Source organism: Chrysemys picta, chromosome 4 (assembly GCF_011386835.1).
Source record: "Chrysemys picta bellii isolate R12L10 chromosome 4, ASM1138683v2, whole genome shotgun sequence".
NCBI lineage: Eukaryota > Metazoa > Chordata > Testudines > Emydidae > Chrysemys > Chrysemys picta.
The window spans coordinates 146123716-146146379 of record NC_088794.1 but is presented as its reverse complement, the minus strand read 5'-3'; the positions used below and the strand labels follow the sequence as shown (position 1 = coordinate 146146379).

Genomic DNA, 22664 nt, shown 5'->3' with positions numbered 1-22664 from the left:
ACAAACCAACTGAAGTATAAACAGCACAAATTATACAGTACACATTTTTGTATTAATTAATTTCAACTTATCTCTGGTTTTATTAACAATGGAGATTTTTAAACCTTAAGGTTTAAAAGGACACGGTCATGTTCATAGTCTTAACTGCTTCACCTGACAGAAGCAAGCCCCCCACAGACTAGAACACAACAACTCAAAGCAGCACTAGACCCCTGCAAGAACAGATGCAAAACCTGTAGAAATATCTCCACTGCTATAATGATTAACACCCCCCACAACACAAGGTGACTTGGGCTCGCAGGGCTTGGGCTGCAGGGCTGTTTAACTGCAGTGTAGACATCCAGGTTCGGGCTCTACAACCCTGCGAGGTGGAAGGGTCCCAGAGCTCAGGCTGCAACTGGAGCCAGAACATCTACACCACAACTGAACAGCCCCACAGCCTGAGCCCAAGTCAGCTAGCACAGGCCAGCCGCGAGTGCAGTGTAGACAAACCCTAAATGCCCCAACAACAACTATGTGGGTGAAACGAAACAATCACCATGCTCTCATATGAGCTCACACAGAAAAATGATAAGACAAACACAATATCACACCAACCTGGAAAAGATTTTAGAGGACTTTCAATTCTGAAAAATCCTGCCTCAAACACCACTTTTTCTTCTTCTTTTGGCATCTCTTGGGCTGCTGAGTCAGCTGCTGTCTCTCCCTGCTTCATTTTCTCCTTCATGGCCGCTCTGATGGCAGCAATACGGTTTCGGGCAGCAGTTCTTCCAGCAGCCCCTTGTTTCGGCTTAGATATCCCACTTGGGACAGCTTTCTTCTGAACGTTGTAAAAGAGAATCTCTATCACATCTTAAAGCTTAGAGACAAAAGGCAGTTACACAAGAACATCTTTGGAGCTGCTGGCCACTGTAAATAGTGCCCATACAAAGGTGGCAATGGGGAATCTAATCGCTGGGAAGATCATCCCTGTTCATGCCCTTGATCTCTTCTACTGTCATTCAACTATTTCAGGGTTTTGGGAATGGACAAAAAGAGCAGAGCAATTTCTTTTCAAGGAGTGTTGAAGTAAAAGCCTAGAGTTCAAAACTTCCTAACACCTTGCTGATGGCCATCAGGGTTTCTTTTGCTCATGTCCTTGTAAGCAGTGGGCTGCAGAGACTCCTAGTGGCCAGGAGATAGAGATGCAGGACAGCAAAAGGGATGCTACTAGCTTATCTGTAAAGTTTCTCTTCCTAACCACACTGGTCCAACAATTTTTTAACTTGAAGCTTATATTCTGGTGCATAATTCTGCAGCAAAGAATGGATTCTGCAGCCAAACTGTGGAACGCACACAGCCTGACTGTTAGTCCAATGAGTCACTGGAAGCGATTACCTACCTTCCACTTGGCAGACTGTATTAAATACTTTAACAGTTATGTTTTTGGAGCGTCAGACTGTTTCATACCCAAAAAATCAGAAGTATTCTAACCCCAAATAGTGGAACTGTCCTATATTTACTCCCCTTTATTACAGTTTAGCATTTACAGCACAGGTTTAGCAAAGTCACCCATAACTTTCTACTTTTGCCACTGGCATGACTGCAAAGACCTCACCCGAAAAAGCAAACTGAGTTAATATTGCATTGACAAGAGTCCTTGCTCTAGAGTACAACTGAGATGTTAGCTACTACACTTTAAGTTTGTGGCTTTGTAGCCACCTTCCCTCTCGGGTCTGTGGCACCCCCTTCTGGCAGGGGCAAACAGCAGTAGGTCTGGACTCTGGCACTTTGAGTGTGGACACAATAGTCAATAGTTTATGGCTCTCAGCTTCCTGGCTGGGACAAAGAACAACAGCTGTCTCTGAGCTCTGGCCCTCTGGGTGGAGCAGAGCAAATAAACATTCTATAGCCCTCAGCCTCCTGGCTGGGGCAAGCAATCAACCAGCAGTCTCTGATGCAGGCCTTCTGGCCTAGGCTGAGTACAGTATGTAGCCAGCCCTAGAGGTGGGGCAGTGGCAGGGCATAGGGGTACCTGGGCCCACCCTACTCCACCAGGTGCCAGCTCAGGGCCGTAGCAGTGGCTGACAGTCCCATAACTGGGTCAGTAGGGAAACACTGCCTCGTGCCCTGCCAGCACAACTGGACCAAGATCTGGTTTCCCTGAGCTACTTCCTACCCAACTCTGTCGGCATTGCTCCATCGCCACCAGGCTCTGTCCTGCAGTGCTTCCTCTGATGTCTCCCCGGGGCCTTTTGCCTCTTGGGTCAGTAGGGCATCGGTCTACTCCATGGCCAGTCCTGGGTCTTGCCTAGGGTGTGGCTCTCGGGGAGTTGTCCACTTCCTTCCCCAGTCCACCTGCAACTGAGCTGTAGGGCCGTCCTCTTATACTTCCTGACCCGCCCTTACACTTCCTGTGAGGGGAGCGGGGCAGATTTGCCTGCACCCACCCTGGGGAGTGTAATGGTCCCTCCCGGTCAGGTCCTGAGGAAGCCACTGCCTTATTCCAGGCTCTCTACCTACTTTAATTCTGAGGCCTACTCTACGCTGTAAGTGCAATAGCGGTGCAGCTACACTGATGCAGCTGCATTGCGGTAGCACGTCTGGTGAAGACACTATGCCGATGGGAGAAAGCTCTCCTGTTGGCATAATAAAACCACCCCAGCGAGAGGGGGTGGGCATGTTGGCGGGAGCTCCTGCCGACATAGTGCTGTCCACACCGGTGCTTAGGCCTCTGTAATTTATGTCGCTCGAGGGTGTGGCTTATTCACATCTGAGCGACATTAGTTATACCAACATAACTGTAGTGTAGACAAGCCTTAAGAGATGGTATGCCTTTGCTGTGGTTCTCTGTGCAAGAGTCAAGATTTCAATTCCTAGTCCAAATTCCTTGGGCCAGAAAAGGCTAAACTATAGGTCACTACTGCCAGTTAATTGGGGATGGGGGTGAAAGGGTGAAGACTGTTTTTTGAAAGGAGTTCTCTAATATTACTGGTTTTATTTAGAGAGGAAAAACTGAATGAGCAGGGCTTCAGGAGGCATAGTAGCCTTATACTACAAATATTCTATTTGGAACTGTTCAAAACGGTTACATGTTAAGTCTTAGAGCAGACTTTTAGGAGTTGCACATACCTTGATGGCTCTTTTGCTTGGGATGTTAACTGGCTGCCAACCATTCTCTTGAAGTTTACTCAGGTTATCAAATTTTTTATTCACATCTTCTACCTGTTGAAGATCCAAGAAAAGACTGCTGCAGAACTAGGTTTACAGCTGCATAACTTATTTCAATCAAATGTTTTTTAAGCATAAAACAGGTGGTTTATTGGGTATTTAGGTACCTTTACATTAAAAACATAAGAACGGCCATACTGGGTCAGACCAAAGGTCCATCTAGCCCAGTATCCTGTCTTCTGATAGTGGCTAATGCCAGGTGCTTCAGAGGGAATAAACAGAACAGATAATCAAGTGATCCGTCCCCTTTCACCCATTCCCAGCTTCTGGCGAACAGAGGCCAGGGACACCATCTCTCCCCATCCTGGCTAATAGGCACTGATGGACCTATCCTGCATGAATTTATCTAGTTTTTTTTAACCCTGTTATAGCCTTGGCCTTCACAACATCCTCTGACAAAAAGTTCCACAGGTTGACTACATTGTCTCAAGAAATATTTCCTTTTGTTTGCTTTGAACCTGCTGCCTATTTATTTCATTTGGTTACCCCTAGTTTGTGTATTATGAGGAGTACACAACACTTCCTTATTTACTTTCTCCACACCAGTCATGATTTTATAGCCCTCTATCATATCCCCTCTTAGTCTTATTAATCTCTCCTCATATGGAAACTGTTCCATACCCCTAATCGTTTTTGTTGCCCTTTTCTGTACCTTTTCCAATTAAATATAGAAGTGGGCTGAACTACCAACAGATTCTAGTAGGAGAAATGAATCGCTGGCTCCCAGTTAACATAGCTGATGTGACTAACACTAATATACACACATTAGAGTCCAAGATACTTGGGTTTATTCAAAACAGTCCTTGTCACACTGGATGATCCAATGAAAGAAAACACTGGATCACCTTCAGGAAATCCAGCACCTAGAATTAAAGTAGTCTGCTTACAGCCTACTGTTCACATGCTGAATTAGAAATAAAGAGTGACAAATTAAGTTGTGTCAAAGAAATTTTCTTAGAAATCATTAGGCTTAAGGGCTATGTGGAACACATTATTGTGCAACAGTACCTACAACGGCAACACCCAGAAGTGCAGGCTCTCCACTAGGCAGGAAACATTTTTAGTGTAGAGTTGTTGCAAGATTTGCTACATCTCTGCCTCCTTTCCTAGATTTCTTCTCCTAGCCTGTTCAGCCCCTGCTTTTGACATCCTGAGACTATGGACACAAACTTGTACTACAATAGTACCAGTACTACCAATAGTACCTTGGCTCGTCTTTGAATCTGGTAAGGAGTTTGCTGTCCCTGGTCAGTCTGGAGTTACAACACTTGGTCCGTCCCTGGTGAACTGGTTCTCTGAGGTAACATGCATCTGATTCCACCAGTTCTCCTCTCACCTCTCACTCACAGCATGTGCAAGTGACTGAATAGTGAGGGAGAACTGGGCAGAGCTGGGGATATTTTTACGCCAAGTTTGTCTCCACAGCACCCTTATGCTTCCTCCTAGGTAAAGGTTTTCTGCTGCCTTTCCAGCAATCAAATAGGTGTGTGTAGCATATTCCATTCTTTCAGCATATACAAAGTTGGCTGCATTAGCCAAAGGTTTCTTCCCAAGTGCTTGTGACTTTCCTGGTGGCAGACCCACCCATTTCCCTGAGAAAATCCAAGGACACACTCCAGTTCCCTTGGGTGGTCATTGCAAGCTAAATACATTTTTGCCTTTTGATTTGACTAGTTATAAATTTGCTGGGTTAAAAAAAGGACAAAAGAAGCACTAATCAATTCCAGTTTAGGAAAGGCTCATTTTTCCCCAGGCTCAAATGCATTTCACTACTGCTCTCAAACACATGGAAGATGCTCTTCCCCACTTCTCTCAAAAGATCTAGTCTAATGGTAACCTGTACACTGTAACACAGCTGTGACCATACAGTCACAGCTGTGTTACAGTGTACAGGTTACCATTAGACTACTAAACCAGCACCTATAGTTTTGTTTTGTGTACACAGAATACATTAGGGTCTGAAAATCTACAAATGCAGCCTCCATAAAATGAACACAGTGGATTGAAAGAAGTTTCACATGAATTTCGTAGAGGTTCTGTGTTTTGTTGTAGTTTAACATTTTAAGTGCATACCTGAAAACTAACCATATCCCAAAATCCATCCAGATCTGTGCATGTCGTCTCCTTATCACCCCGTTTAAATTCACAGTTATCCACCAGTCCTTCAAACTGTTTAAACCTCTCTGCTATGAGCAGTCTCGTTTGACCAACTGTTGTCCGAATGAGATCTTTTGCTGATGATAACAAGTTAACAGTTGAAGATACACATTAAAAGAACATTTCATTCCACCGTTATTGTGGTTTAATCTATTTATGTCTAATAGTGTAGAGTGCCAGAATTTGCTTCCTGTATAACCTGACTTCAGATTCACTGCATCCAGAGCAATGTTTCAAAACAGCTCATATGGAGCGGCAGCCAACCACCGTATATGCAACTCTTCTAGGCATGCTAGACACTTTTAGAAGTAGCACAACCTCCAGAGATCTTAAAAGAGGAGGTCTGACTATGGCATTGGACTCATATTCCCCAAACAAGAACAGTTACTCTATGTTAAGTCTTAAATTTGGTTTAAAAGCTATTCTATAGCTTGGCTATGTTTCATGCTTTCTTTTTTTTTTTTTGGTAAAAGTCACACAGAGGGCAAAGTTTGAAAATGACAAGTTGTTTTGGTGGACAACCCCATTTACTTTGTTAGTGTCAGCAAACTGCATCCTAAATCTCATGCTTCAGGGTTTCAGCTGGCCACCAGAAGGGGACAGGAATGGATTCCCCCCACCCCACAGCTATTCTGGGAGAGTTTTTATTTATCTTCTTCCTCTGAAGCATCAGAAGATGGCCATTGCTGGAGATGGGACGCTGCGGGGTGGCCAGAGCTCTGAGGTGGCACCAAGCACACTCTCTCTCTCTCTGGTGCTTGGTCTGCTGGTTCTGGCTTAAATGATCATGCTATAACTAATCACCATATGTGAGGTTGGGAAGGAATTTCCCCCCACGTCAGATTGACAGAGATCTTGGGTTTTTTTTGCCTTCCTCTGCAGTATGTGGGTGCAGGTCACTTGCCAGGATTATCTGGGTATATCTCACTTAATCATTTTCCTGCCATCATGGGGGCCTCGGTCACTGGTGTACCTCAGTCCCTCCTAGTCTCTGCCTGTGGCTCTTAATAGTCTAGTGTCCTGTGGGTTGTAAGACTGGTCTCATTTCGGTTGTTGGGTTAATGTGTGGATGCTAGGTGGGGTTGGTGGCCTGGTGCTATACAAGAAGTGAGACTAGATTACCCAGTGGTCCCTCCTGGCCTAAAACTCTGACACTCTATATGAGCTTTAATGCTAACATTTAAAAATATTCTGGACAAACTACACTTTGCCCAATACAGTTTTTTCATGTGTCTCAACCAATGCAATTTGGCCCATACAATCAAAATAAATTATGCTTTTCCCCCCACCCTCAGTGATCAGACAATATAGGGTTGGGATGAAACCCATTCCGTTCCCTACTACATGTTTGTTCTCTTACCATCCTCTGGTATGTCCAGTTCAAACTTTCCATCCCACTGGAGACAGTGTGACATCAGCCTCTCCGTCTCAGAGGCAAGAACGTTTCTTAAAAAGAAAAGAAAAGAGATACCCAACCTCTGTTATATTTTACAGTAAACTTTGATCCTCCCTAACTGCCATTAGTACTTTTGCAGCTGCTGGTGTTATCTTAGTCTCTTACTAGGAGGGAAACATTTCTTCTTTCTGCTCTAGGAGAGGTTTGATAGAATATACCAGCAAGCTATAAAAGCCCAAGCAGCCAGTCTTGGAGACTGATAAAAAGAGAACTTTCTCCGCTCACTCTCCTAGGGTTAAGAAGGCATTAGTCTTCATCACTTTAAATTCTGTTTGTATTCAATATGTATATAATACAAAGCACAAAAAGAGAATAGTAATTAACATCTGCTTGGTACATATAGGAAGATAAATGTTAATTTGGAATAGATCAGTGTCTTTAAGAGATGGTTTGTCACTGGCTTTAAGAACTCTAGGAAAGGCCAGTATGAGAGTTAAACATGACTCATTATCCAGCTACCAGGAAAACCTCTTACTATTGATGTTGTTAGAGTTTAAAGTGACTTATGGAGTTTGTGTTTTATGGATATTCTAGTTTTTAGTGCTCTGTTCTGAAGTCTTGCTAGCCAGGTAAGAAGCTAATCTTAACACAAACCTGAAATAGGGAACGTCATGATCTGTTTCTCCTGCTTTGGTTTCAATTGCGGAGATATCTGCAGACACTGGACTAGTTTCATGTGAACTCTGCATAGCATCTTGCGTCTTGGTTGAGGCACATTCTGAAAAATATATGAAGGATATTTGATCACCAGGACACTGCACTTGACAAACCAGGAAGAGAGGATTACATGAAATGTGAATCGCAATACTATACCATTCTTCACTTTCAGTGAATTTGTACCAATTCGCTGTTCTTGAGAGCCTTTATCAGTCCCTTCCTGAGCAGGTGAAGCTTGACTTTTTAACAAACACTCTTTTCTTGATTCTTCTTTAGAAACATTACTAAGGAATAGAAAAGTTAGAAACAGTTACTTGGCATGCCTTAAAATGGGCTAACATGGCCAATAATATACTACATTACAGGAACAAGGCATTTTTAAGTGCAGTTAATCAAATCTAAATGTTTGACTTCTCAAGGCACACATGTTTAACTATTTTTACTAAAAAGCAACAAGTGTGTATTTCATAGCATATATCAAGAGACTGCAGAGAGCTCTACTCCTAAAGGCACATGATTATAGACCATGGTTTCCTTTACCACTACACAGTCAAATATAGGCTTGGTGGGTAATGATCAGAAGTCATCGCATTAAATGTCAGATATCCTTCAACTGACATGCTGCTACAGTTTAATATTAGACAGGTTTCCACAGCAGAACTGCCATTGCAATTTGAATCCCCTTTCATCAACAAGGTCTAAGCTGTAATGGAAGCAAAGTCATTAGAAGAGGGAGTTCTTACGCTTCAATTTTCATAGGGCTCCAGGAGAGACAGGGTGTCAAAAATGCATTTGCCCTGGAAGGAGTCATGGGTGTAACTTTATAAGTTGTTAAACCATCTAGGGGCTGAAACACAAAGTTCTGAGGAGCAAAAGAACATGTTCTCTGTCTCACTGGAACTGGAATGCGTGTCACCGGTATGTTTTCCTTTTCTAGCAGGGTCTCTTCCTGATGAATTTCTGATGTTGGATTTTTAGAGTTACTGACAGAGACTTCAGTTAGTTGATCCATCAAAGTATTTCCTTCCACTTCATGTTTATGTGCCTGTAACAGCACAAGATAGACAAAGCAAACATTCAAACCAGTTCTTATAGTAGAAATAAAGTTGAGGTTATTGTCACTTCTATTTCAACTTTAGTCCATATTACTGCAAGTACTACAGGACTTTCATTAGCCCGTTTGTTTATAAGCCGACCCCGCCAAGATGGATAGGTAAAAATAGCAAAAACTGTATGACCCTTTCATAAGCAGACCCTATATTTCAGGGGTTGGCAAACTTTGGCTCCTGGCCCGTTAGGGTAAGCCGCTAGTGGGCCTGGACGTTTTGTTTACCTGGAACGTTCACAGGCACGGAGCCCCTCAGCTCCCAGTGGCCTCGGTTCGCCGTTCCCAGCCGATGGGAGCTGCGGGAAGTGGCGCCACAAGGAGCTGAGGGCTCCATACCTGCAGACGCTCCAGGTAAACAGAACGACAATGTATTAGATATTCAATTGAATGATTCCATAGAGTTTAAAATCATCAAATTTTGGTGTAGACCCATTTATAAGCCGACCCCTGCGCTTTGATGAGTCACTTTTTATCAAAAATATTTGGCTTATGAACGAGTACATACGGTAAGTACTATATTTATATTCCAATTGATTTATTTTATAATTATATGGTAAAAATGAGAAAGTAAGCAATTTTTCAGTAATAGTGTGCTGTGACACTTTTGTATTTTTATGTCTGACTTTGTAAGCAAGTAGTTTAAGTGAGATGAAACTTGGGTACACAAGACAGATCAGACTCCTGAAAGGGATACAGTAGTTTGGAAAGGTTGAGAACCACTGCTCTAGAAGACTAAATTTAGATCTAATCCTCCGTAAAAAACGGTTACTTACCTTTCGTAACTGTTGTTCTTCGAGATGTGTTGTTCACGTCCATTACCCATCAGGCGTGCGCGCGTCGCGTGCACGGACATCGGAAACTTTTTCCCTCAGCGGCTCCGGTCGGGCCGGCAGGGATCCCCCCGCCAGAGCGGCGCCCTGCTCGTGTGTGTGTGTGTGAGATATCTATATCTATCTCCCTGTGGGCCCGACCCTCCCTCGGTTCCTTCTTGCCGGTGACTCCGACAGAGGGGAAGGAGGGTGGGAAGTGTAATGGACGTGAACACCACATCTCGAAGAACAACAGTTACGAAAGGCAAGTAACTGTTTTTCTTCTTAGAGTGATTGTTCACGTCCATTACACATTAGGTGACTCACAAGCTTACCATTGGAGGAGGGTAGGAGTCAAGTAACGATTGATTGAAGCATAGCCCTACCGACCACCGTGTCCTCTCTGGTCTGATGGACTGCGTAATGGGCTGTGAATGTATGCACTGACGACCAGATGGCCACTTTAAAGATTTCCTGGAGTGGAACCTGCGCCAAGAAAGCTGCCAAGGATGCTTGGGCCCTAGTCGAGTGAGCCCCGATCGCCGGGGCTGGTACTTTGGCGAGCTCATAGCATGTGTGGATGCAAAGCACAATCCATGATGATAATCGTTGAGCTGAGATAGGCTAGCCTTTCATTCTCTCCGCAATGGCAATGAACAGTTGTGCCGACTTGCGGAATGGCCTGGTCTGTTCCAGATAGAATGCCAAGGCTCTACCGACATCGAGGGTCTGCAGGCTGCAGTGGCTTGGGGAAGAACACCGGTAAACAAACGTCCTGCCCCATATGAAATTGTGAGACAACTTTAGGGAGGAATTTGGGGTGCGGTCTCAGCTGTACCTTGTCCTTATAAAAAACTGTATAAGGGGGTTCCGAAGTGAGGGCTCAACTCCGATACCCTCCTAGCCGATGTAACGGCCACTAGAAATGCTACCTTCCATGAGAGGTGCATGAGAGAGCAAGAGGCTAGGGGTTCAAAGGGTGGTCCCATGAGTTTAGTTAGGACCAGGTTAAGGTTCCATGTAGGGACCGGCAGGCATGAGTAGGGAAACACCCTTTCCAGCCCCTTGAGGAATCGGACTACTGTGGGGTTGGAAAATACTGAAAAACCCAACTCTCCCGGGTGGAACGCCGATATGGCGGCCAGATGCACTTTAATTGAGGAGGGGGCGAGCCCTTGATGCTTGAGGTGCAGCAAGTAGTTCAGTATTGATGGGATGGAGGCCGGCAGAGGCTGTATGTGATTAGGCTTGCACCAGTGGGAGAACCTCTTCCATTTGGCAAAGTAGGTCGCTCTTGTGGAGGGCTTCCTACTACCAAGGAGAATTTGTTGGACCTGGTGGGAGCACCTATTCTCCATAGCGTTTAACCAGAGAGATTCCACGCCGTGAGATGTAGCGACGGTAGGTTTGGATGGAGTAGGCGACCCCGGTCCTGCGTGATGAGGTCTCGGTGCAGGGGTAGGGCAATCGGGGCGGTCGATGACCGTTCCAGCAGGGTTGTATACCAATGCTGGCGCGGCCACGCCGGTGCGATAAGAATAATTGTCGCTTTGTCCCTGCGGGTCTTGAGCAGGACCCTGTGGATGAGCGGGAATAGTGGGAAGGCATACCTCAGGCTCCCACCCCACTGAATCACGAAGGCATCTACCAATGAGCTTGGGCGGAGGCTCTGGAATGAACAAAACCGAGGGCATTGGCTGTTGTCCTTGGTGAAGAGATCCACCTGGGGAAAACCCCACCTCTGGAAAATTGAATGCACGTCCTTTTTCAGCGTCCATTCGTGCATGTGGTACGACCTGCTGAGGCGGGCTGCTAACCCGTTTTTGGACCACCAGAAGATATGCTGCCACCAATTGGACTGAGTGGGCTATACAGAAGTCCCATAGGAGGAGCGCCTTGTGACAGAGGGGAGAGGATCGGGACCAGCCCTGCTTGTTTATGTAGAACATGGCGGTAGTGTTGTCCATCAGAACTGACATGCTGTGGCCTTCTATGGTAGCGTGAAAGGTCTGGCAGGCGAGGCGAACTGCCCTTAACTCCTTCACATTGATGTGGAGCAACTTTTCTTCCCTGGACCATAAGCCCTGGGTCCGTAGGTCCCCTAAGTGTGCCCCCCAGCCCAGGTCTGACGCATCTGTTACTAGTGTCAGGGTGGGCTGTGCTGCAGCGAAAGGGACCCCTTCGCAAACTTGCTGTCGAGCGAGCCACCAGCAGAGGGAGTTCGACACCCGAGCTGGGATTGTCACTACCAGGTCTAAGGGGTCTCTGCTGGGGCAATACGTTTGGGCTAGCCACAGCTGTAACGGTCTGAGTCTCAGGCGGGCATGTCTGACTACGTGTGTGCAAGCTGCCATGTGTCCCAGGAGCTGCATACAGCATCTGGCTGTGGTCGTCGGAAATTGTTGAATGGAGGTTACAGCTCTTTGAATGGCCAGGAACCTGGAAGACTTGCTCGTGCCTCCACCGAGTCCAGGACTGCCCCTATGAAGTCCAGTCTCTGCGTGGGGATCAGTGAGGACTTGGGCACACTGACCAGTAGACCGAGCTTGTGGAACACCTGTAACGCCAGTGACACGTGGGAGCGGACCTCATCCTCTGACCTGCCCGCGAGGAGCCAGTTGTCCAAGTACGGGTATACCCGCATCTTTCTTTTTCGAAGAAAGAATGCCACCACAGACATGCATTTCGTGAACACTCGAGGGGCCGTTGCTAGGCCGAAGGGCAAGACTGTAAATTGGAAATGGTGTTGGTTGATTGATGAAACGCAGGAACCGCCGGTGAGCAGGGTGGATGGCGATGTGAAAGTATGCATCTTTCATATCGAGGGCAGCGTACCAATCCCCCGGATCCAGAGATGGGATAATAGCGCCAATGGAGACCATGCGAAAGCGGGCCTTCACTAAGAATTTGTTTAGTTTGCGAAGGTCCAAAATAGGGCGGAGACCCCCTTTTTGCTTTGGGAATAAGGAAATATCTGGAGTAGAACCCTTTCCCTCTTACGTCTGGAGGGACCTCTTCCACCGCCCCTGCTCTGAGGAGGGTCTGCACCTCCTGTATAAGGAGTTGCTCGTGAGAGGGGTCCCTGAAGAGGGGCGGGGAGAACTGAAGGGTGTATCCCACCTCCACCATGCGAAGAACCCACTGGTCCGATGTTATACGGGACCAAGCACGGTAGAAATGGGACAAATCGACCCTGAAACATAGGGGAGGATCCAGTACGAGGGTCGGTATGCTGTCCTCTATCGCAACTTCAAAATCCTTGCTTGTTGCCAGACTGCGGCTTGCCTTGGCCTTGGTTAGGCGTGTTGTTTCGCCTACGCCTGTTGTCCCTGCCCCTTCTGCGGTACGGTTCCTGCCTGGGGCGAGGGTGGTACTGTCTCTGCTGCGGTGCTTGGGGCTTAAAAGGTTTCCTCTGTGTCGCTGGGGTGTGCATTCCCAACAACTTGAGGGTTGCTCGGGAGTCTTTGAGGCTATGTAGCCTGGCATCCGTTTGGTCTGAGAACAAGCCTGATCCTTCGAATGGGAGGTCTTGCAAGGTGTTTTGCACCTCTGGTGGAAGGCCTGAAGCCTGTAACCATGCTGAGCGCCTCATCACCACTCCTGACGCGATTGTCCTGGCAGCTGCGTCCGCGGAGTCAAGGGAGGCCTGCAGAAAGGTTCTGGCTATCGCCTTCCCTTTGTCCACTATGGCTGCGAACTCTGGTTGTGAACCCTGGGGCAGGGAGTCCTTAAACTTGGAGACTGATGCCTAAGAATTGAAATTGTGCCAGTTCAGAATCGCTTGCTGATTAGTGATCCTTAACTGGTAGCCCCCAGACGAGTAGACCTTTCTACCAAACAAGTCCAAGCACTTTGCCTCCTTGGCCTTGGGGGTCGGGGCTTGCTGGCCATATCGCTCTCGTTCATTGACCGCAAATACGACCAGCGAACAGGGTGTCGGGTGACAAAAGAGGAAGTCGAACCCTTTGGAGGGGGCGAAGTACTTCCTCTCTACGCCCTTCGCAGTTGGTGCACTGGAGGCTGGTGTTTGCCATACTGTCTTATAATTAGACTGTACCGTTTTTATGAGCGGAAGCGCGATTCTGGAGGGGCCTTCAAGGCTTAGGATGTCCACCATGGGATCCTCCTGCTCTACCATCTCTTCTGCCTGTAACCCCAAATTGAGGGCTACTCGGCGGAGTAGTTCCTGGTGCGCCCGATGGTCAATCGGGGGAGGGCCTGATGCTGTCGTGCCTGCCACGGCTTCATCTGGCGAGGAGGAAGAGGTTAAGGCCTTCTGTGCTTCCTCCTCTAACCCTTCCTGCAACTCCTCACTGGCTGGGAGCTCCTCTGGAGTCTGTCCAGTTGAGCGAGCCTGAGACGGTACCGGGCTCGGTGCCATGTTGGCTCTCTCTTGCTCCAGTGGTCTGGAGACCGTGGCCTCCTTGTGAGAGGAGGGGCGCCCCTGCGGGGAGCGGGACCGGTGTCCCGAGGGGCCGGATCTCGAGGCCCTGGACGGGGGGCCTTGCTGGTGGTAGGCCTACGGAGTCCAGAACGGCCACTGTCCTGGCGGGCCCCACTGTGGGTGCCAAGCGGTTTGGTGTTCCCTGCTGGCTGGTGCCCTGTGGGAATATCTGCTGGAATGGCCCGAGTCTGCCTCAGAAACCACGGACGGTGACCTTGAGGGCCACGGTGGTGCCGTGGGACGGTGCCGGTCCGGGGTCGGAGAGTGGTGCTTCCGTGACCAGGACCGGCGCCTTGTCGACCTGGACCGGTACCAGTGCCCTCGGGACCGGGAATGACTGCTAGTGGTCGGTCTCAGGGATCGCGTGACTGACACGTCCCGGTGCCTGTTTGAATAAGGAGCCGGGGAACGCTGGACCGGTGCCGGGCGCTTGCTAGGGCCAGACACCCAGTGAGGCTCTCTGCGCCGAGGGTAGCCGTGAGTCCACCGAGGCGGAGCTCGGCCAGGATCGGCGCCGTGAATGGTGCCGAGATGGTGACCCTGATGGGCGCACCATTGCCGGCTTGCCTCTGGATGGCAGTCTCGGTGTCAGCTCCGGATGCTTGTCTTTGGCCTGGAGGGGGCTCTCCACGGACAATTCGATGAGGTCCCTTGCTGCCTCAAACGTGTGCGGCATGGAGGGCTGTTCCAAAAGCTCCTCCAGCCCTTCCTCCTCACTCGATGCGCTTATCCTGGGGCTCAGTGGGCCTTTCAACGGCGGAGTCACTGGCACCGGGATCTGTCCTGGGGCAGCAATGACCTTGGGTGCACTCGAGGTCTTCACAGGTGCTACTTTTTTATGTGGGGAGTGTCCTCAGGCCTTGGGTTGGCCCTTCGATTTTGTCGGCGAAGATGACCGGTGCTGGGGGCGGTCCTGCTGTTTTGGTGCTGTAGGCTTAGGGTGCCCCACCAGTGCAGGATCAAGAATAGATGCCGGGGCACTCCGCACCAAGGCTGCCGGTGCCGTGGCCGGATGCGTCAAAGTGGAGGGCTGTAATGCAGCCTCCATGAGTAGCTGCTTAAGTCGAAAGTCTCTCTTTCTTAGTCCTGGGCTTGAAGGTCTTACAGATCTTGCAGCGCTCTTTCTGGTGCGATTCCCCCAGGCAACGGAGACACGAGTCATGGGGATCGCCAATCGGCATAGGCTTGCGGCACGTGGCACAAGCCTTGACGCCTTGGGCGTGCAGCATGCCCCGCCGCCCAGGGACGGTGTCAGGATTTGACCAAACACCTAAAACAAAGGAGCTTAACTATCTACTAAAGAACTGGTAACTGCTAACATTAACACTGATACTACTAACGCTAAGGGACACTCTCAGGCGAGAGATAAGAGTTGTTCCAACGCCGTCACGGATGGTAAGAAGGAACTGAGGGAGGGTCGGGCCCACAGGGATGGATATATATATATATATATATATATATATATATATATATATATATATATATATATATATATATATATATATATATATATATATATATATATATACACACACACACATACATACATATACACATACATACATATACATATACATATACACATACATACATATACATATACATATATACACACACACACACACACACACGCTAGAGCGGGGCGCCGCTCTGGCAGGGCGGGGGGGGACCCCTGCCGGCCCGACGGGAGCCGCTGAGGGAAAAAGTTTCCGACGTCCGTGCACGCAATGCGCGCACACCTAATGTGTAATGGACTAATGGACGTGAACAATCACTCGAAGAAGAAGTGTTATTTACTTTAACTGAATGACATTGCTTTTTTAAATTAGAGGCTTACATTTCATCCTCAACTTGCCCATTGTGTTTAGATATTAGTGATGCTACAGGGTTAGCGTACTGCCAATACTTAGGCACATTAGCCAAGCTATAGACAAAATGAAGCACTGGAGTCCTGAAAGACTGTTACTTACCTGTACTGCAACTGTTCTTTAAGATATGGGTGAAGAGGTGTATTCCACTCAGGTATGTGCATGCCAAGTGCATCAAAGCTAGAGAACTTTGCCTAGCAGTACCCAAAGGGATGGTTCTTGCGACTGTTGCCCCTTAGCCTCTCCCCAGGCTATTTAAGGGCAGTGTGGCCCTGCTCTCTGTCACTTCCTTCATACCGAACGTCAAGAATTGAGACTGAGGCAGAGGGTGGATTGGGGAATACAAGTCTGCACCCATATCTCAAAGAGCAACAATTACAGTACAGGTAAGTAATCTTTTTTGAGTGGTTGCCGGCATGTATTCCACTCAGGTAACTCACAAGCAATATCAAAAAGAAGTGGGGCTTGAAGTCTCCTTAAAGAGTAACAGCAAGACTGCCTTCCTAAAATTCATGTCTGATCTGGATGCAGACGTAACAGCATAATGCTTGGTAAAAATATGTATGGAAGACCATGTAGCAGCCCTGCAAATATTCAATATCGAAATGCCATCGATGTCACTTGGGACCTTGTCAAATGGGCTCTTAATCTCTGCACAGGCGGGGTCTGAGCTATCTCATAGTAAGCCATTGTAACATGCGATGTTATTCACCTCGGAATTGCCAGCAGAGAGAGCACCTGACCCTTTTGCAATCCACAAAGGAAACAAAAAGACAAGGAAACAAAATGGCTTAGTTCTTTCCAAGTAAATGCCAAGCATTGTCTCACATCCAAGGAATAAAGACACTGTTCATTAGCATTCGAATGAGATTTTGGAAAAAATATAGGTAAGTAAACATTCTGGTTAAGATGAAATAGTGACACCCCCTGAGGCTAAAAACTTAGGATGAAGTCTCAAGGCAATCTTGTCCTTGAAAAAGTGAGTATACAGAGGGTCTGCCATCAGGGCCCTGCAGCTCACTAACTCTTCTCTCAGAAGATATGGCTTCAAGAAACACTGTCTTTCTGCCTAGGAGAGAGAGAGAGAGAGAGAGAGAGAGAACAAGTTGCCAAGGGAGAACCCATAAGGGAGGCTAACAGTATTAAGTCTCACTTCCTTCTCTGTTAGAAAGAGACAAGTGACCACTTTCAGAAATCTGACTACTATGGAGTTCAAGAAAACTGATTGTCCTTGGACTTCAGGATGAAATGCTGAAATCCCAGTCACACAGACTCTCAACAAACTGAGATATAAACCAGAGGACTGAAGACGTAACAGGTACTCCAGGATGTCCTGAATGCAGGATTGTATCAGTTGAATCCCCCGGGCTAGGCACCAAATGGGAAAATGTTTCCACTTTTCCAAATAGATAGGCCCTAGCGGAGGGCTTTCTACTGCTAAGCAGAATCTGTTGAACAGCTCTCTTTATCTAGCCATACTAGTATTCATGCTGGGGCAGACTGCTCAGTGCTGGATGTGAAATCTGACCATGGAACTGAGTCAATAGTGCCCGTCAACAAGGAAGAGGAATGGGTGGACAAAGACTAAGGAGGTCGGAAAACCAACATTGTCTTGGCCAAACTGGTGCTATAAGAATTAGTCTGGCATGATCCATCCTTGGCTTGAGAATGAGCTGAGGAATGAGTGGGATCAGGGGGAAAGCATACATCAATTCTGATCCCCAATTCACATGAAAGGCATTGGCTAAGGAATCTGGACTCAGACCTGCTCGAGGGCAAACTTGATTGCACTTCTTGTCCTCTGTCAAAATCAGGTCAATAGCAGGAATATCCCATTCTGTGAATATGGACCTCAGTATACTGCTCTTCAGAGACCATTTGTGATTCTGGGAGAAATTCCTGCAGGACGATCAGCTGAGTGACTGTGGTAAACGAGGAGCAGTGCGAATGATGTTCTCTGATTCAGAACTGCCAGAACTTTATCATCTCCTGACAATGCTGATGGGAGTGGTTTCCTCCATTTGTTCACATAATACATTGTGGTGATGTTGTTAATGAGTATGTGAATTGCTGTGACCCAATCTGCACTTGAAATACCTTGCATACATTGTAAATGGCCCGAAGCTCCACAACGTTGATATGAAGAGATGCTTCCTGCTCTGTCCATAAATCTTGTATCTTCAATTCCCCCCAGATGTGCTGCTAACCTATTGTGGAAGCATCTGTAACTATGATCCCATCTAAGGGGACACGGGGAGAACACAAGCATAGAGAACACCTTTGTATACTTTGAACTGTCCATCACTGAAGGGAGTTCAGAACCACTGGATGCACTTGGACCAGCCCATCCAATACCTGACAATTTGGGCAATAGACCAACTTCCACCAGATTTGAAGAGGATGAACGTGAAATCTTGCATGCTGGACCATGTAAGTGCATGCAGCCATTTGACCCAACAACTTTAGGCACACTTAGATGGTAGAAGTGTGAAAGCAGAGACAGAAATCGGCAACGAATTGCCTGGAATTGCTCATTTGGTAGGAATGCCCTGGATCTTATGGTGTCTAGGAGGGCCCCAATGAACTTGATTTTTTGAGTTAGTATTAATGTCCAACCTCCCCACATTTAAGATCAGACCCAGATAATTGAAAAGGTGTAGTGTTGGTGCCTTGGAATTGAGGGGAATGTTACCCCAGAATTTGATCAAGCTAATTGCAACCATGTTGTGTGCATTCAGTCACCACGAATTAATAAAATAGACCACCACACAGTTAAGGATTAATTTGGACAAGCCATGCTTCTGGAGGCAAGGTCAAATACTAGCTGTAGGCTTGCAGTTTCTGCTAACCACAATGGAGGGGAGAAAAGACTCAAACAGATTGAAAGAAAATAAGTGGATGGAGACATTGAGTTTGGGCACCTTTGATATAGAAGCTTATTATGACTAATACTGTTAGGAATGTTTTGTTGAGAAGTAGTTTATTGAAGTTAGGAGAGGTGATGACCCAGTAGGGGTTACTATGAGCGGTGTGTTTTGTAAAGGTTAGTTATAAAAAGACAATAGAGTGTACTTTGGAACAGGTCTCTGAAGCGATTATGAGAGACTTTTTCCTGACGCCATACTCCCCGGCAGGAAAGCTAGGGGCTATTGCTGACCTGCTGCTAATTACTCACTACCATTTCAGATTCTAGGTAATTGTTCGAGATGTTCTAAACCTATTGTTTATGTCTGTGTGCTTACATCTAATAAATAGTAGTTTTAGATAAGAGCATGTTTACTTTATCAATTTTCATCAGCCAGAAGCACTGTGTTCCCATTGATTTATTCCTGACACCGCTTGAATTGAAACAGTTAAGTTACCACTGCTTTGGATTCTGAAAACCCTGAGTAACAATGTGAACTGAACATGCGAGAGGACTTGTCTTGACCCTCACTAATCAGTTGTTCAGATATGGGAAGATGTGAATTGCTCTTTTCCTGAGGTATGCAGTCACTACCACCATGCATTTGGTAAAAACATGAGGCGCTGAGGACGGGCCAAGGGAAAGCACAGTGTACTGATGTTGACTGCCATGACAAGTCTCAGAAACTTCCTATGGCTTGAGAAAATCACCACGTGGAAATAAGCCTTTGAAGATCTGGGGCAGCAAACCAGTTGTGATTTAATGCAAAAAGGATCATTGCTAGAGTGACCATACAGAATCCCACATATCTGATGTATTTGTTAAGACTGTGGAGATTGAGAATTGGCCTCATCCCTCCTTTGGGTTTGGGGACCAAGAAATATCAGGAATAGAATCCCTTTCCCCAGTGATTCAGCGGGACCTTCTTTATAGCTCTCGCTAAGCACACAGAATTTAGACCAGCTGAAGAAACAGTGGCTCGCAAGAGGGGTTCTTGAGGAGGGACAGGGTAGGAGAGATGCAGAGGAACTGAATGGCATAATCTGAAGGTGCTTAGGATGCATTTGTCAGGGGTTACTGTATCCCAAGCACCATAAAAGCAAGACAGCCTGTCCCCAAACTGAAGAGATGGGGCACAGAAGTCACAAATGGAATGCTGTCCTGGATCTGAAAGTCAAAATGTCTGCTTACTCGACGGAGGACAATGGGCTGGGCTCACTAGCTAAAATTAGACCCAGAAGGCTTCTCTCTCTACAATCTATGACCTTTCCTAGAGGAGTCCTGCTGCTTAACAGGGAAGGATGACTGCCAGAAAAATGGCTGTGAGCGATACTGTCGCTGCTGACTTCCGTAATTATGCCTCCTTGTGGCCGAGGTTTAAACCCCCAAGAAACAAAGTGGCCCAGGAGTCCTTAAACAAAATGTAAAGTTCGTCAGTTCTCTCCAAAAACAAAATGTGACCATTGAAAGGTAAGTCCTCGATGCACTGCTGAACATCGAGAACTATGCCAGAATTCTGCAACCACAAGATGCTTCTCATAGTCACAGCTGATGCCATACAGTAGAACCTCAGTTACAAATACCTCGGGAATGGAGGTTGTTCATAACTCTGAAATATTTAACTCTGAACAAAACATTATGGTTCTTTCAAAGTTTACAACTGAACATTGACTTAATACAGCTTTGAAACTTTACTACGCAGAAGACAAATGCTACTTTTAATCATCTTAATTTAAATGAAACAAGCACAGAAACAGCTTCCTTACCTTGCCATTTTTTTTTTTAAGTTTTCCCTTTATTTTATTTTTGGAGGTTACATTTAACAGTATTGTACATGCTTTTTTTTGGTCTCTGCTGCTGCCTGATTGCATACTTCCATTCCAAATGAGGCGCTAGGTTGACTGGTCAATTCATAACTCTGAGGTTCTACTGTAATTCTAAAAGAGGAGTCTGCCACATCCAGGGCAGATTGCAATGAAGTTTTGGCTGCCAGGTGGCCCTCTCCAACAAACCTTAAATTCTTTCCTGGAGGTTTCTGGCAAGTTATCCATGAATTTGGAGATAGTGTCTCAATTGATGAAGTCATATTTAGGCCAGGTCTACCATAAAGACCTATACAGGAGTAAACTATGTCGCTCAGGGGTGTAAAAAATCCACACCCCTGAGTGACAGTGATATCAACCTAGCACCCAGTGTAGACAGCGCTATGTCAGTGGGAGAGCTTCTCCCATCAACATAGCTATTGCCTCTCCGGGAGGCAGATTAACTACACCGATAGCAGAAGCTCTCCTGTCAGCCTAGTAACTGCACCTTCACTAAAGCGCGACAGCGGAGCAGCCACAACAGTGCAGCTGTGCTGCTATTTGTGAAGACAAGTCCATAGATAACAATGCCTGCTGATTTACAATGCACATTTGTAATGGTAGTCATGTACATTTCTTACCCTCCACCCCCGGCAAGTCCAGCCTCTTAGATTCTTTGTTCTTGGGGGTGGATTCATCTCTCCCCTGTCATGATCAGTCATTTACTGCTGTTACTATGAGGGAGTTAGAGGCTGGATGGGAATAGAAGCAGTTGAATCCCTCCATGAGAATGTTATAGCGCTTCTCAAAATGCTTTGCTGTAGGTGGTAATGAAGCTGGGGTATTCCTCAAGTATTTTGCAAACTCCAAGAAGGCTTAGTTTACCTGGAGAGCCCTCCTCCCGGAGTTGACACCTGGAGAATATCCAGCAACTTATGTGTCTTCTCCTGCATGAACTCAGCCTGAATGCCCCAGGCAGAAGCCATACACCTCAGGAGGTCCTTAAAAATCTCAGGCACAGGTGAGGAAGAGTGCAGGGCCAATAGAAGCTCTGGTATGAGAGAATCAGTCTGGACCAGCTCAGGAGGAATGAACTCAGACTGTGCATGTAATAGAGATAGCTCACGATGAGAAACTGCAGCCAGAATCGGCAACCTTGCCTTGGACTGCATCAAAGAATGCGATTTGGCAGACCAAGGACTGTACTAAGGATTCCAAGGAGGCAACTGGGAATAGGGATAAGACATTGGTGACCAGTAGATACTAGGGCAGGGGCCCCATCCCTACTGCGAGAATGGTGCCAATCTCTATACCAACAGTGATTTGAGGACGGTCATGAGGATTTCCGAAAACAGTGCTCCAAAGGTGAGTGAGAAGTGGAAGATATCCCCAAACTCTGTCTCGACAAGACCAGCAAGTTGTCCACTGGTAGAGGAGGAGCCATCCCCAACGAGGCAAGCAAATTACCTACCTCATCCAAAAACCAATATGGAAATGGCATCAGTACCAAGGATGAATTAGCAGTTGGTGCCTCCCGTACCAAAAGAGGCATCACAATTCCACACAATACTGAAGCAAACGAGGGAGGTACTGTGACACCCTGGCACCCCAATATTCACCACTGTCCTGTAAATTAGGATATGTTTTGTACAAAATACGCCTTGTGAGGTATCATTCTAAAAGTCTTGACTGCTAGACATTAATATCTCGTTGGATTGTATGTGCTACTATTGTATTGTATGTGCTACTGTTGTATTGTATGTGCTACTGTTGTATTGTATGTGCTACTGTTGTATTGTATGTGCTACTGTTGTATGTAAAGTTTTGAAGTTTGGTTATGTATGTGTTACTGAAATATGTTGTGAGGTTGAAAACACCCACAAGCGGCCTTTTGGATACAACAGTAAAGAGGCCAAACAATATTAATGGCTTATTGAGGAAATGCACACAAGCACAAGGATTACCCCAGGAACTGTGTACAATAGAAACCTCTCAGAGATCGTTCCCATTGTGTAGTGCTGTTTGACCCAGGTCACAGCAAAAGAACTTTCCAGCAAGTGAGACGATATAAAAGAGTGATAATATCATGATGGTACCTTACTCTTCCTACAACACCACACCTGGAAACACCTGAGGAATAAAAACTGAACAGGGGGGAAGTGATGGTCCCCGGCTACGGGATTGCTAGCTTGTGTATAAAAACCTGGGAAAGCCAAGGCAGCTTGTACCTTAAGAATCTACCAGCCTG

At 46.6% G+C, this 22664-nt stretch overlaps 1 protein-coding gene across 3 annotated transcripts in view; it reads right to left on the bottom strand.

Annotated features, from left to right (window-relative positions):
* The window catches only part of DLGAP5 (DLG associated protein 5), a 51990-nt gene that overhangs the window by 13619 nt on the left and 15707 nt on the right, over positions 1 to 22664 (bottom strand). The window contains exons 8-14 of one of the 3 annotated variants that reach the window (XM_065593892.1): positions 8224 to 8525; positions 7637 to 7764; positions 7418 to 7541; positions 6728 to 6813; positions 5284 to 5444; positions 3112 to 3204; positions 598 to 820 (exon numbers count right to left, since the gene is read on the bottom strand). In XM_065593892.1, coding sequence (XP_065449964.1) covers positions 598 to 820; positions 3112 to 3204; positions 5284 to 5444; positions 6728 to 6813; positions 7418 to 7541; positions 7637 to 7764; positions 8224 to 8525 — 1117 coding nt within the window. The remainder of the gene's footprint in view (positions 1 to 597; positions 821 to 3111; positions 3205 to 5283; positions 5445 to 6727; positions 6814 to 7417; positions 7542 to 7636; positions 7765 to 8223; positions 8526 to 22664) is intronic. The other 2 variants (XM_024107591.3, XM_024107592.3) reach the window with 2 other exon arrangements.